This window comes from Lytechinus pictus, chromosome 3, assembly GCF_037042905.1.
Source record: "Lytechinus pictus isolate F3 Inbred chromosome 3, Lp3.0, whole genome shotgun sequence".
Taxonomy (NCBI): domain Eukaryota; kingdom Metazoa; phylum Echinodermata; class Echinoidea; order Temnopleuroida; family Toxopneustidae; genus Lytechinus; species Lytechinus pictus.
The window spans coordinates 75,897,811-75,913,776 of record NC_087247.1 but is presented as its reverse complement, the minus strand read 5'-3'; the positions used below and the strand labels follow the sequence as shown (position 1 = coordinate 75,913,776).

The 15,966-nt window shown below is 35.6% G+C and overlaps 1 protein-coding gene across 1 annotated transcript in view; it reads left to right on the top strand.

Moving 5' to 3' along the window:
- The window catches only part of LOC129256686 (rab GDP dissociation inhibitor alpha-like), a 40,066-nt gene extending 25,113 nt beyond the window's left edge, over positions 1-14,953 (top strand). The window contains exons 3-7 of the mRNA XM_064097737.1: positions 2,503-2,637; positions 3,291-3,483; positions 6,636-6,767; positions 11,667-11,941; positions 14,052-14,953. Coding sequence (XP_063953807.1) covers positions 2,503-2,637; positions 3,291-3,483; positions 6,636-6,767; positions 11,667-11,941; positions 14,052-14,410 — 1,094 coding nt within the window. The 3' untranslated portion in view covers positions 14,411-14,953. The remainder of the gene's footprint in view (positions 1-2,502; positions 2,638-3,290; positions 3,484-6,635; positions 6,768-11,666; positions 11,942-14,051) is intronic.
- The last annotated feature ends 1,013 nt before the right edge of the window (positions 14,954-15,966 follow it).

Here is a 15,966-nt window from a genome sequence, read left to right as displayed (position 1 = left end):
GATTGAGCAAAAACAATTCGAAGAAAGGATGCCAAAAACTCATTTGGCGGGGGGTATCTGAATTTCAAAAAGAAAATCACATGACTAAAAAGTTCAATATCTGCTCTTTTCTTTGATACCTAAATCACAGAAAATGGTCAAGTAGTAAAAAAGTTATGATCCCTCGAAACAATGCTTGTATTTCCATAAATTCATTAAATAAACGTGTTTTCACCGGTTTTCCACAGAAGCTATCGCACGGTAACAAAAGACTTAATGCATGGCTGATCGTCAACAAAACGGAGTGTCGAGTGGTTTGAACGCTAGCCTATAAAACCTCTTCATTTTATGAAATTATTGAAATTCAAGCCTTATTTCAAATAACCAGAACTTTGTTATTTCTTGACCATTTTCTAAAATTGAGATATCAAATTAAAGAACAGATATTGAACTTTTTAAAAATGTGGTTTTTGTCTCACCTGCATAGCAGAGTGAGACTATAGGCGCCGCTTTTCCAACGGCGGCGGCGGCGTCAACACCAAATCTTAACCTGAGGTTAAGTTTTTGAAATGACAGCATAACTTAGAAAGTATATGGACCTAGTTCATGAAACTTGGCCATAAGGTTAATCAAGTATTACTGAACATCCTGCCTGAGTTTCATGTCACATGACCAAGGTCAAAGGTCATTTAGGGTCAATGAACTTAGACCATGTTGGGGGAATCAACATCAAAATCTTAACCTAAGGTTAAGTTTTTGAAATGTCATCATAACTTAGAAAATATATGGACCTAGTTCATGAAACTTATAAATAAGGTCAATCAAGTATCACTGAACATCCTGCATGAGTTTCACATCACATGACCAAGGTCAAAGGTCATTTAGGGTCAATGAACTTTGGCCGAATTGGGGGTATCTGTTGAATTACCATCATAACTTTGAAAGTTTATGGATCTGATTCATGAAACTTGGACATAATAGTAATCAAGTATTACTGAACATCCTGTGCAAGTTTCAGGTCACATGATCAAGGTCAAAGGTCATTTAGGGTCAATGAACTTTGGCCAAATTGGGGTATTTGTTGAATTACAGCCATAAATTTGAAAGTGTGTTGGTCTAGTTCATAAAACTTGGACATAATAGTAATCAAGTATCACTGAACATCCTGTGCGAGTTTCAGCTCACATGATCAAGGTCAAAGGTCATGTAAGGTCAAAGAACTTTGGCCACGTTGGGGGTATTTGTTGAATTGCCATCATATCTCTATAAGTGTATTGGTCTAGTTCATAAAACGTGGAAATAAGAGTAACCAAGTATCACTGAACATCTTGTGCGAGTTATAGTAGTTTTCAAAATCAGCACTGCTGCTATATTGAATCGCGTGATGCAGGTGAGACGGCCAGAGGCATTCCACTTGTCTTATTAAAACCTAGATACGGCCCGCCAAGTGACTTTTTGGTATCCCTTTTTCAAATTGTTTTTGCTCACTCATGCGTGAATGATAAATAATCTAAGCAATTTTAGATGAAAGAGGAGATTCTAAGCTTTAAAATGGTAGGTCATTTGTCTATTGTATTTGCGATTAAGTTATGATAAATCATCGATAAATCTCGGTTTCGTTTTTTGTGGGACGCACTGTATATATTTTCCCCTTTTCTGCTATGATGTTTTATTTTAATTTGGGTATGTTACTGATTATGTTTGTACTATTTTTATTGTTTTTATGCTGAGGAAAATAAATTGAATTGAATTGAATTTTATTTTCTGTTTTTTTCAAAGCAAAGTATAAGACATCTAAAGTTGTTAGATTTTCATAGTTCAAAGAACAAAATATAACACATTACGATGGAAAAAATAAATCTATTCATCTGGACTGACTTTGATTGAAACAGAGAACAGTTTCACGTCTGATCCGGGATGCTTCTTCAGCTCTTATGAATTGGCGGGAAATCGTCATTGCCAATTGGCGCCGAAGCACCGTCGATGTTATTATCTTGGAGACGTCGAGGAATTTTTCGGATTACAGGATTGTAAATTGTAAATCCGAGAGAGGTAGTGTCGTAATCCTCCTCCTTTGTTGAGAGATGGGTTCTCTGCATTGACGTAGACCACCTCACGGACCCCCTCTCAATGCCAATTCATAAGAGCTGAAGAAGCATCTCGGATCGGACGTGAAACTGTTCTCTGTTTCAATCAAAGTAAGTCCAGATGAATAGATTTATTTTTTCCATCGTAATTTGACTTTTCTTGGATGAATCAAACCTTACATCAGTTTAAAATATAACACACTTTTTAAGGAGAAAAAAAAGTGAATTTTTCGATTGTTTGATTTTATATAATTTATTCCAGATAAATATGATTGCTAAAGGACCATTTTCTGTTGAAAATCACAAAATCAGAATCAGTTTTGACTCAATACTCCATATTTGCTATCTGTTTCCAAATCAGAAAAACAGATTATCTGATAATACCTTCATTCTAGATCTTTTGAAAATATCAAATTCACTTATTCCTCATACACAGGTAAGCTGGTGACCGTACTGATTAATTCTGGAGTGACTCGTTACCTTGAATTCAAGTCTGTAGAAGGGAGCTATGTCTTCAAGAAGGGAAAGGTCCACAAGGTACCAGCTACAGAAAAGGAAGCAATCTCATCTTGTAAGTATGTGAAGAAGGGGTAAGATGAGTAGCACTGAGAGGTCAGAGGAGAGGAGGATTTGGGATGAAGGGACAGAGAGAGAGAGATAGGGAAAGAAAGGGAAGTTGGGGCAGAGAGCTTTGATATGGGGGGGGGGGCAGGCATGGGACAAGTTACCAATGTTTTTATTCTGCTTTTAGTGTATAACTTTTATAATTACATTACAATCTTCTGTGATCTCTGAAGCATTCTCATTGACAATTAAAAAAAAAAGTTAATACCAGACAAGTTCTATTCCCTTATGCTTGGACTTGTCTCGCTTGTCAAGAGTTGTTTATGATTTACAAATCATTTAAATACTGTCCAGTAAACAGTTTTCTTTTTCTCAATTGTGTAGTTTCCCTTGGGTGGGGGGAGGGGTGCTGATTCAGCCCCCTCAACATTTATCACAATAAATATGTAATGGAAAAGATCCCACTGTGATGTTTTATGTCTTCTTTGGCATCAAAATGGCCATTTTTAAAAGCTTAACAACTTTATGCTTTATCTTTTTGAGTATAGGGCAAAGGGAACAGTCAGTCATTGCAATGTCATTAACATGGATATGAAATCTTTATAAGTCGGGTGGTACGTGTATGTATATGATTAAATAGTTGTAAATCTCTCCCTGCAGCTTTGTTTGGTTTGGTGGAGAAGACCAAATTCCAAGCATTCTTGAAGTATATTGTTGAATTCAACCCTGATGATTTGAAAGATGAGGTTGATCCAGAGAAGACCACTGCAAAGGAACTCTACAAAAGATTTGACTTAGATGAATCTACCATTGATTTCACTGGTCATGCCATAGCTCTTTATAGAGATGACAGGTAATGCTCCCTGTAACTTCTTACTTTCTATTAAATGCTTTATTTATTTAATTTGTGTTAGAAGTGATTGTTTCAATTTGATTTCAATCCATATCTCTTCAGTATACAAGTGAGACCAATCTGATATCAGATATGGTTTAAATTAAGCCTGAGTCGAATCGATTTTAAAATCGGTGTTCGATCGATGTCATCGAGCGCCGGTGCAGATTTTTGCAAAATCGGTGCATTGAAAAAAAAAAAAAATACGTCGGCCGGCCGATTCGTTTGGTTCACACAATCAGTCATCAAAATAAACAGTAATGTCCAACTTGACTACTACTTACTCGATTTGTATTCCCCCAAAATGAAACCGATTGTGTAATTATGATGCCTATTCACCATTAATTTGAAGTTTATTTTGATAATAGTTCGAGTCTTCTCGTCTGCTCGTGCCGAGATAATTTATGCACGATGAATTCATGAATGGAAGTCATCGATTGTGCAGCGCATGCGAAGTACTGTGCTTTAATCAAACCAGAAAATAGCCGAAAAATTGACGCGATCAACGTAAAATAAACCTTGCTATCATGAACAGAATTAATATCATGACCATAGAACATTATTTAATCGTAATATTTAACAATAATTTGCATAGGATAATCATTAATATGAATTTAGAGCTTGATGTGAAACGTTTGTATTTCGTTTCAATTTTCAATGACGGACATCACATGACGATCGACTTGAGTGAGTGCACAAAAAAATCATCACGTCAGGATTGAATCTCGAACATTGTCAACATGCAGAAACTCTTTTCAAGATCGTAATATCACCATATAATAACATTTTACATGTAAAAACAGAGAAAATTGCGTTTGATTTTTTTTCCCATCAATTTGAAGCTAGTTTGTGCACAACTTTGGGCTCTGATTTCATGAATGGAAAATATGTCCTACGTCAACGAACGCTCATGCGCATTGTGCTTCTTTTTCTCTGAGCTAGCTAGACGTCCAGGCCAGAGATGGAATAAAAATTAAAATAATGCCAGTATAATGCTATTAATACTTCCGTATGAACATGACATACTTTGCTGACATCGCCAATATTTTTAGTATGGCCATAAAATCTTAATAAATCGTAATTATTTAACATCCAATAATAATTTATATGAATTAATATGAATTTATATGCTCGATCCGAGACATTCATATTTATTTCGATCGCATGCTCTTGTCTTGTGTCTAAAATTTTAAAAAATGGATTATCATATCAGGATTAATTATCGAACATCGTCATAACTCATATTCCACAATCTTTCCTCACAATCGTTATATCAGCATTGAATACCAATTCAAATGACCATCCAGAGAATATTACATATTCATTCCCATCAATTTGGAGCTCATTTTGGATCCAAATACACAATCTCAGGCAAGTTACAGTGCTCCCGCTGGTTGCACTTGTTTGCTGGCGCTGGCAAGCACGCCTGTCGTTTCGGGAGAGTGGGTGTACGGGGCTGCGGGCAGGCTGGTGTGTGCGAGTCTGGACCACGAATGCGAGTTGACCGAAAATCGTTCGGATCGACTCTGCGTGATTCATGTCTTTGATATTGTTTAATTTTAAACTTATATGTTGTCATCTGCAAATATCATTGTTGATGATATTTTGGGAAGAATTCTGCATTGGTCCCCGGCTTGTTTTGTGTTTTGTGATCATGGAAAATACAAACTAACTTTGCTCTGTCATCTGCTTGTGCAACGCTCATCCGGCCAGCACGTACCGTCATCAGTGCATGCAGTGCGTGCATAGCGCATCAACGCGACGGCCGGAGCAAAAAAAAATTGACTCGATTTTCCCCGCCGCGCCTTCAAAATTCGATGCATCGATGTTCAATCAAATTAAAGCTGTCGAACACCGGTTTTCAAAATAATCGATATGACTCAAGCTTAGTTTAAATTACTCTTTTAAAGATATTGTGTATTTTGCTGTTAGCTGAAGCAGTTCAAATACTTTCTTTATTTAACCTTATCTCTATTTGAATGGCCACTAGTTAGACAAGTTGACTAGTTAAATGTGAACTTGGATGAAAGAATCTTTGTTACTTTTCCCACAATGTAGTTTCATGTATCAAAGATTCCTCCATTCTTGAAACCTAAATTAATAACCTCCAAACCTCCAACATTCCAAGAATATTCTGAAATGATTCTTTATTGTAAAATGATAATATGGATCCTAATCAAATAAATGGCTGAAATCTATCACTTGACCAGTCATTTTGTAATCTAAATCATTTTCATCACAATATGACGGTGTGAAACCCATTTCAGAGAAAATCGACTCCAAAGCTTACTGCAATTTGTACTTTTTATCCCAAGCCATACAGGATTTAAATTACTAAATGAACATGGTAGAAAAGACTAAGACACATGCTCACATTGATATCTTTATTTTTACACAGTACCAAGAATTAGAGAAGATATTGCAAAATTGTAAATTCAGTTTGAGTGGTTTAGATTTTCCATGTACGAAACGCCATGGGAATAAAACAATCCTGACCACGATTGCAATGCGTGATATCAAGCAAATCATTTTATCACTCTTTCATGTGCAAATTCAATGCATGCAGTTACAACATATTACATATTAAGTGAGTGCAGCTGTTTTTTGCTTCGCTACAGTACACGTTTCCAATGGGATTTGCTCATTTTATCAAAAATTTGAAATCCCCACATATCTCAGAAATTAGAATACTGGTAAATTGGTGCCTAGAAATTTACCATAGCAGTACTTTCATTTTCTGCTAAAATCTCAAATATTTTTTTTCTTTTCTGTCTTTTTTATCAATTGACTGATATGACGGTTCATATGAGCACCAACAAATTTAGTGGCTGAAACTAATGAATAGTTCTATTGACCGCTTGAGATAAGGATGGTTTATCAAATACCTAGATCACTCTCTTATGAAACATACATGTAATATGCATTGAGGATTGCATCAATTATCTCCAATTGTTTCGTATGAAACAGCCCTCACTTCAACTATGCCTCGAGTGTGTTCCAAATGTTCAAAATTTACCTTGTGTGCGATATTCTTACAAGTTCCCTTGATTATGTGTACCATTTGTATACCATTTTGATTGCTGGACTAAAAGGTCTTTATCTGTTATTTATAGCTATCTAAATGAACCATGTGGAAAGACTATAAAGAGGATCAAACTGTACTCTGAAAGCCTTGCCCGTTATGGCAAGTCACCATACCTCTATCCAATGTATGGTCTTGGAGAGTTACCACAAGGATTTGCCAGGTAGGTACAAACCAAACAAAGTTTAATGAAGGGGTAATATAGGAATCAGCATCAGGTTCTTGACTCTTTGAGTCTTTGGATCAAGTTTTCAAGGATACTTTTCTTTCAATGTAACAGAGACTATGTTATTAATGGCATATTACTCTATTAATTCAGAAACAAACAATTTCTTAATTTTTTTACCAAAGTTCATGAAATCCATTTCAATCATTAATCTTCAGATGACTATGTGAAAACTATACTCTTTTATTGTGTCCAACTGTTTGTTTTTTCATAAGAGCGGAATATTAAAAAAAAAAGAGAAGTGAACATTTTGTGGAGTGAACAACATCCTACATTGATGAATAATCATGGCACACCTATAGAGCACAAAAATGTGATGTCACATCCATTTATCACTGAAGCAATTAATTGAATATAGTTTAGATAACCCAAGTGTCTTGGGCTGTATTTATGCATCCATTGTGAAGAGAATCTAAGCATTTTGAACACAGATCCTAAACTTGGTTCTGGAAGTGCTGTGTATGCTTATTTTTCTGCAGGTGGCTTTGTATCGCAATTTTTATTGACCAGGAAAGCGAGGTCAAATCGGGTCCACCTTTTTTCAATAGTTATTTTTTTTCTAATCTTTTAGTTCTTGTTTTGTTTATTTACTTTGCATAGCAATAGAATTTCCCCCATGGCAAGGATAATGAATAATGGACATTATCTACAATTTTATTTGTGCTACAGTCTCACAAATGTCTTCTCATCACATATCATGTTTCATTTAGTTTGATCTCTTAAAGCAAAAACGAACCAATAGCGCCATCTCGAGTCCTCAACTACTCATATCTGGCCAGTATCATGACCCATAATGCTAGTGTAGTCTAGTAATATAGACCCACTTTAATGATAACATGCTAATTAACTACTCAATACATTTGTACTGCAATAATTATGTTACCAAGCAGCATAACAATTACTTTTCCTCTCAAAACATTTTAGTTTCTCTATACAAATACAATCATAGGTCAATTTTTTATCTGTAGTATCAGTAGATATCTGAAAACGTTCATTGTAAGACTATGTATTTATAACACACAGTCAATGAGAGACCACACACAGTTCATTTCCCCTTTAACATGTGTTGAGATCAGCGAAAAAAATACACGGGAGCGCTGAGCGATTTCGCTCTCGTAAGCTTTGACATCGCACTTGCAAACCCAATAGAGAGAGCGACCAGGAAAAAAAATCGCTCCCGTGATCTTGTGTACAGAAACTAGTAAAAGTAAAAGTAAGAGTCGGGCAAGTGTTTTGAAGAAAAGACAAAAACTGCTTGCCTTATTCGGGCAAACAAAATTCTCACTGTGCAATGAAATTTTTCAAAGTTTTCCCACATTTCACAAGCAAAAATACAATAGAGAGACAGAAAAAACAAAGTTAACAACTTCCCTCCATTCATATTTGCAAGCCGGTAATTGCGCTATTTTCTTACATCTACACACAAAGACACACACATAAAGTCAGCATACAAACATGTACTAGCCGGTGCACATGGCCGGGCCTCCCGCCCGTGTGTGGCAGGCATGCAGGCTGTGCTTCCCTGCATGCACTGCAGACCTGCACATCCCCGATCAATCAGAGTGAACAATCTCACATGAAAAATAGTTTTTCCACCAAAATAATCACAAAATCGGCGTTAATTTGTAATAATTATATGTATTCTCATATTACTGATATGATGATGTGATCAGAGGAGCAAGTTATTGAGTTTTCAGCTTTCGTTATGAGTCTTGGATCGGTGTGAACTTGTAGCTATGTGTGTGTGATGCCGTGATGATTCACCTAATTTTCAAGTTTGACAATGTTTCACTTTGAAATCTTATAATTTATTCTAAAACATTTTAGTTTTTTATCAATTTTTAAGATAAATTAAAAAAAAATTTTTTTTTTTTTTTAGATGATTGGATTTTTTTTTTAAGTTTGAACTTTCTTTCCTCTCTCTTTCTTTCTTTCTTTCTTTTTCTTAAATCTTTTCAATCCTTCCTTCATCCTTTCTGCTGGCCTTTTTTGTTCCATCTATCTTTGTTTTCAATCTTTCCTTGCTTTCTTTCCTGATCCTCTCTCTCTCTGTTCATTTTTCTTTCCTTCCTTTTCATACTCCTTCTTTTTTCTTTATTTCCTTCCTTCTTTCTTTCCTTAAATTTTAGTTTGCTCCTTTTTCTCTTCCTCTCGTTCTTCTTATTGTTCTTTTTTCTGACGGTCATCCCTTCTTTCTTCCTTCAAAAGTTCTTTATTTCTTTAGTTCTCTCTTAGCTTCATTCTTTTTTTCCTTTTCTTTTCCCTTATTCTTTCTTTCCTTCCTGATTTTTCTCTCTTATTTTTTTTCTTTCTTTTTTTCCATTCCTTATTTCTTCATCCTTTCTTTTGTCCTACCTGAATTCCTTTTTTCATTCCATCTATCTTTATTTCCTAGCTTTCCTTCCTTTAATTCTGTGTTCATTTATTTTCTTCATTCATTCTTACTTATTTCCCTCATTGTTTTTCATTCTTTTCTTCTTCTTTATTCCTTCATTTTTGTCTCGCCTGCATAGCAGAGCGAGACTATAGGCGCCGCTTTTCCGACGGCGACGGCGGCGGCGGCGTCAACATCAAATCTTAACCTAAGGTTAAGTTTTTGAAATGACATCATAACTTAGAAAGTATATGGACCTAGTTCATGAAACTTGGACATAAGATTAATCAAGTATTACTGAACATCCTGTTTGAGTTTCAGGTCACATGACCAAGGTCAAAGGTCATTTAGGGTTAATGAACTTAGACCATGTTGGGAAAATTATTTTCAAAATCTTAACCGAAGGTTAAGTTTTTTGAAATGACATCATAACTTAGAAAGTATATGGACCTAGTTCATGAAACTTGGGCATAAGGTTAATCAAGTATTAGTGAACATCCTGCTCGAGTTTCAGGTCACGTGACCAAGGTCAAAGGTCATTTAGGGTCAATGAACTTTGGCCAAGTTGGGGGTATTTGTTGAATTACCATCATAACTTTGAAAATATATGGATCTAGTCCATGAAACTTGGACATATGGTTAATCAAGTATTAGTGAACGTCCTGCTTGAGTTTCAGGTCACATGACCAAGGTCAAAGGTCATTTAGGGTCAATGAACTTTGGCCAAGTTGGGGGTATTTGTTGAATTACCATCATAACTTTGAAAATTTATGGATCTAGTTTATGAAACTTGGACATTAGGTTAATCAAGTACCACTGAATATCCTGTGCGAGTTTCAGGTCACATGACCATGGTCAATGGTCATTTAAGGTCAATGAACTTTGGCCGTGTTGGGGGTATTTGTTAAATTACCATCCTAACTCTGAAAGTTTATGGATCTAGTTCATAAAACTTGGACATAAGAGTAATCAAGTATCACTGAACATCCTGTACGAGTTTCAGGTCACATGACCATGGTCAAAGGTCATTAAAGGTCAATGAACTTTTGCCGTGTTGGGGGTACATGTATTTGTTGAATTACCATCCTAACTCTGAAAGTTTATGGATCTAGTTCATAAAACTTGGGATATAAGAGTAATCAAGCATCACTGAACATCCCCTGTGAGTTTCAGGTCACAAAACCAAGTCAAAGGTCAGTTAAGGTCAATAAACTTAGGCCATGTTGGGGTAATTGTTGAAGTGCCATCATAACTTTGAAAGTTTATGGATAGAGTGAATGAAATGTGGACATGGGTGTAGTTGACAGTCTTAAGTCTCCGTTCAAATGTCATTTATGGTCAATGAACGTGGTATTATGTCATTATATGAATGATGTTTTTGTGAATGATTATTTTATAGTAGTTTTCAAAGTTAGCACTGCTGCTATATTAAATTGCGTAATGCAGGCGAGACTGCCAGAGGCGTTCCACTTGTTTCTTTCCTTGAGATTTTCTTTTTGCTTCTTCCTTCTCACTTCCTCTCCTCTTTCTTTTTGTTCTCTTTCCTTTTTCGATTATTTTCCTTTTTTTCATTCTTTCTCTCCTTCACTCTTTCCTACCTCTCTTTCATCCTTTCTTTCATTCTTTCCTTCAATGTTATTTCCTTCCTTCCTCCCTGTTTTTCGTAATTATTTCTTTCTTTCAAAGAATGAAGGAAACCTTTTTCTTTCCTCCTCATTTTTTCTTACTTTCCTTTTCTTTCTCGCCTTCATTCATTCTTTTACACATTAATTCATCTTCCATTTCTTTCTTTTCTTTCCTTTCTTTTTTAATTTCAAAGAATGAAGGAAACATTTTCTTTCCTTTATTCTTTCTTTGAGATTTTTCTACAATAGCACTAAATAAGGACAAATGGCAATATGTATATCTAAGTAAATCATTCATTACTTTTATTAGTATTTTTATTGGTAAAAGAAATGGTACGGATGGCACATTAAAATACAACAAACAATACTTCAAATTTAACATGTCTAACATGATAATAATTACAAATGATATGTTTTTTTTTTTTTTTTTTTAAATGGCTATAGCAAATTAAGAAATGGCTCTTGGAAATTGAAAAATGGCTCCCATAAATTTGTGACCAGTGAGAAAAATGGCTCCTGTAACAAAAAAAAGTATTTTTTTCCCTGGTTGAGATGAAAAATTGGAGTAATAACAACGATGGTACTTAATATTGAAATCATACATTTATAAACTTATCAGCCATTATTAGAACCATGCAACTATTGGAAAATCATTTTACTTGATTATGATTGTGGTCTTAATTATATTTCCCCTTTCTTTCTCCTGTATTATGTCAGTATACTTGACAGGATTTTCAAGTCAATTGTTGATCATCTTGATGAGTGATACATATTTTATTGCCTATTTTTTCATCTAACCATTATTTACCCTCATTGCTATGATTCAATTCCAATCAGACTGTCTGCTATCTACGGTGGTACCTACATGCTAGATAAACCAATAGATGAGATTGTAGTGGATCAAGATGGAAAGGTTACAGGAGTGAGGTCTGGTCATGAGACTGCCAAGTGCAGCATGGTGATTGGAGATCCTACATACTTTCCTGAAAGAGTTAAGAAGACTGGACAGGTTGTTCGTGCCATCTGTTTTTCGGATCACCCTGTACCTAACACCTCTGAAGCAGCTTCTTGTCAGATTATTATCCCTCAGAGCCAGGTTAATCGCAAATCTGGTGAGTACTGAATTACATTTTAAGTTGAAATCTTGTGGATAGAAAGAGCTAGTAATAAACTGCTCATTCTTATTTTGGTGATGAGAACATAGAAAAAGCATCTAAAGCAAACTAAAATACTGAGCTGGTTCCAGAAGTATGATACCTCGTGAAGTGTTGACGACGAAAGTGAAATCAGGGATCTCATAATGCAGGCATTCCACTTGTTAAGCAATTTGGGTCTGATATGCAGTTAACAACATTTTATATAAATTTGGAAGAGCATAACCCTGGCACCTCAAATTTTGTCTCAAATCTCAAAAAGTTGCACAAGGTTTCATAAAAAATTCAGCAGAAAATGTTGTGGCAAAATCTTAATTACAATTTGATTATGATGCACAGCATTTGTTTAGCGCCATATATCTGTCAAAGACATTCAAAGGCGCTTTTTTGGAGGAGCCAGCCAATGTGGGTCGCCTAGAAGGGGGCGCACACAGAACTGTGACCCACATGTCTCTCCTCCTGATATAACTGATTGGGGGAATGCAGGTGACCACTACACCAGGGTTTCCCCCTACTCTTATAATAGTGCAGTGGGTTCTTAACGTGCAAATGTGGTGACTCTCCTCTACACGGGGCCTCCATTTAACATTCTATCTGAGGGACGGAGTGTTTTCCATTGTAACATAGCCTGCGTCTATGAAACAGGAAAGAGCAGACCTGCCAACCTGTACGTTTTTGGCATATTTAGTACGTTTGTGCAACCAAAATACGGTAGTACGTTTTTTCTTTTAAAATTATGTTTTAGTAAAAAAAAAAAAAAATTTGTGTGTTTTTTTTTTTTATCGTAATTTATTTAAAAAAATCATCTCCATATGTCTCTATTTCATAAAACTTACACAAATATGGTTATTAGATCAATGTAATTTCAGGTAACTTGTTTATTTTTTTCAATCATTTTGTTAAAACCAGGGTGAGATATACACATGTTTCAATGTTTCTTTTTTCATCTGCAAGAGCAGTGCGCATTTTAGCTCGCATGCAGCTTGAGCGCCGCGTAGAGTGAGTGCGCCATGCATTTTATTATGAAATACACTTTTTTGGGGAAAAATAAGTTTTTTTTAATCCCAGAATACAGTTTTCCATTCCCAGAGGTTGGCAAGTCTGGGAGAGACGTTTACACACAAAGCACTGGCTTCAGTCATCCGCCAGGGGCGGACTGGAACCCATGATCTTTGGTTAGACAGGCAGACACTTTACCGACTGAGCCAACTTTGTTCTCAAATTGCAATGACAATTTGGACTAAATTGCCATTGTATGTTATGGAGAGAAATGGAACAAAAAATTGAAGGACAGTTTTTGTCTTGCCTGTGTAGCAGAGCGAGACTACAGATGTTCCTTTTCCTGTGACGGCTGCGGCATCATCAACATTAAAATCTTACAAAAGATTTTGAAATGTAAGAACTTGAAAATAAAAGCAATCAAGTCTTGCTGATTTTCCTTGAGTTTCAGATCACATTACCAAGGTCAAACTTCATTTATCGTAAAATTAAATCAGTATTTTATCATATGAATGGTGCTTTTGTAAATAATTATTCATCTTTAATACATGTATTTGTTTTCAAAGTCAGCGCTGCTGCTACACTAACTCACATAATACAGACAAGACTACCAGAGGCGATCTACTTGTTTTATTCTGCATGTACTAACACTACTTAATAACATGTAATTACTGTATGGGCTATTCACTTAATAATATGATTGACTTTTGACTGATTTCAAGCAAGATTCTTAGTACAGTATTTGAAAGATATATTCAACTAATTTTATGAAATAGTGACATATAAACATTAGCATATCCCTCAATGTCGGCATCTGTGGAAAGTGGATATTCTTATGTAAAGTCGCAATGTTGTGATAGTGGTTTTTTGTTAAAGTTTTGTTATTTCTATTGTGATCTGTTTTCAGTACAAGAGAGGAGTTTTCAGTGAAGCAGACAGAAATTCCAGTCCACAGTTTCAATTTTGAAGAGAATCAGCAACAACTTGTCGTAATTCATTTCTATTTTACAACGAGAAAATTTGTTGAAGGTGATGTCATTTTGTTTTCCTCCTAACATTTTGTTACCAGATATCTATGTACTGGTGGTATCCCATGCCCATCATGTTGCTACAAAGGGACATTACATTGCTCTAGTTGCTACCACAGTTGAGACAGACAACCCTGAAGATGAGTTAGCCCCTGGATTAGATCTTCTTGGTCCTATCATTCAGAAGTTTGTATCCATCTCTGACATGTATGAACCAAACGATGATGGAAAAGAGAACAAGGTAAATATTTACTCATTTAATCTTAGCTGTACAGTAGTAGAAGGCGGATGGAATTCATTGTCCAAACGTGTCTCATCTGTGTTAAGATGCAATTTTAGTTGGTCTTCCGATTTTATTGAAACACTCCCTTCCATTAAATTCAAACCCCATTTATCTTAATCATTGTATCCTTAGCTAAATGCCAGATATGATATTTTCAGGACTACAGACAACAAGTTGCAGTGTTGAAATCTTGCTGTCACAGTGTAACATTAGCATCATTTTGCAAAACACTTTAATAACATACTCTACCCTGGTTAGGTAAATGTTACATGGCAGGAATTTATTTCTTGAATTAAGCTATGTTAAAGTCAGGGTAAACGGATAAATGAATCATGCATGATTTTATATGTGCAGCACAGTAGTGAAGACAAAAAAATAGATTCAATAAAAAAAAAAAATTTGGACATCCAACCCAATTTAACATGAGGGCAGCATAGCATATTTTAGGCCTTTTTAATTATTCTTTCTACAGAAGGGGAAGGCGGGGTAAGTTGAGCATAGGGGCAAGTTGAGCCACCACCCCAGGCCAATAATGAATGAGCCAGACATTGTGGTGATGTCATGCATTGATGACCCATTATATAACCCTTAATCCCACCACATTGTTTTCAACTTTGAAACAAAAAGTACTTTTTAGTGGGAAAAATACAAATTTCAGCCAAAAAGTGAAAAAAAAGGTGTGAAGTAGCTCAGTGCTTTTTACCCACACACGTCTTTAAATTTAATAAAGAAATAAGAATAATATTGTTAGTCCAGGTATGGATTCTCATTCTTGTCATAGTCTTTTACATGATGGATGCATAAGAAATGTTTGGATGTAAGAATATCGCATTAAGTTCGGAATGGGCTGGGGTAATTTGTGCCAGCCAACATGGGGCAAGTTGAGCCATAGTAATTCATATGGTAATGAATAATTAAAAAAACAAACTTAAAAAGCCATTGATATGCAGGCAAATTCGAGCAAATTCACATGACAGTTCTTTTACTTTTAGAGGATGTTAGTATCTATAGAGAATTAACAAGTGAAGACTTTAAATAAAAAATTGAAATGCCAGTTCTTCCCGCATACATTTTGTACATAGTTTTTGTGGCTCAACTTACCTCAGAAGGTGGCACAACTTACCCCACAGATGGGGCAAGTTGAGCCATTTGTCATCATTTTTTCAAAGGTCACAGTGACTTTCAGTGTGGCGGTAGAAAGTTATATATAGGTGAAAAATATTTCCCAAGAATCAAATTTAAAGGCAAGGTACTTAAAGGTATAGTGTATGATTGGTTCATCTCAGACAAGGGCAGTGAATCAATTGTAAAGATATTCTTTTCATTAAATATCTATATCAATGCTCTACTTTAGCACTCAAAAGAAATTGGTATAACTCTTCTGTTTTGGTGATATTGAGGGGTGAAATATATATTATAGGGATCGGTTAACCGAATCAGTTTGTTTCCGCCCTCTCGAGTAAGAAAATAAATTGATATCAGAACGCCGTTTGAATCATGCATATTCATTATGACATCGTGGATATTCATAAATACGTCATTGCACATGCGCATTATCGACGAATGCTACACGCATAGCGAGAGCAGGGTGGAAGTCATGCAATGGACACTGCATGCACAATGCGCCGATGGTTAGGCGGCCACTGGCTGCTGAAGTCCACCTCCTGGACTGT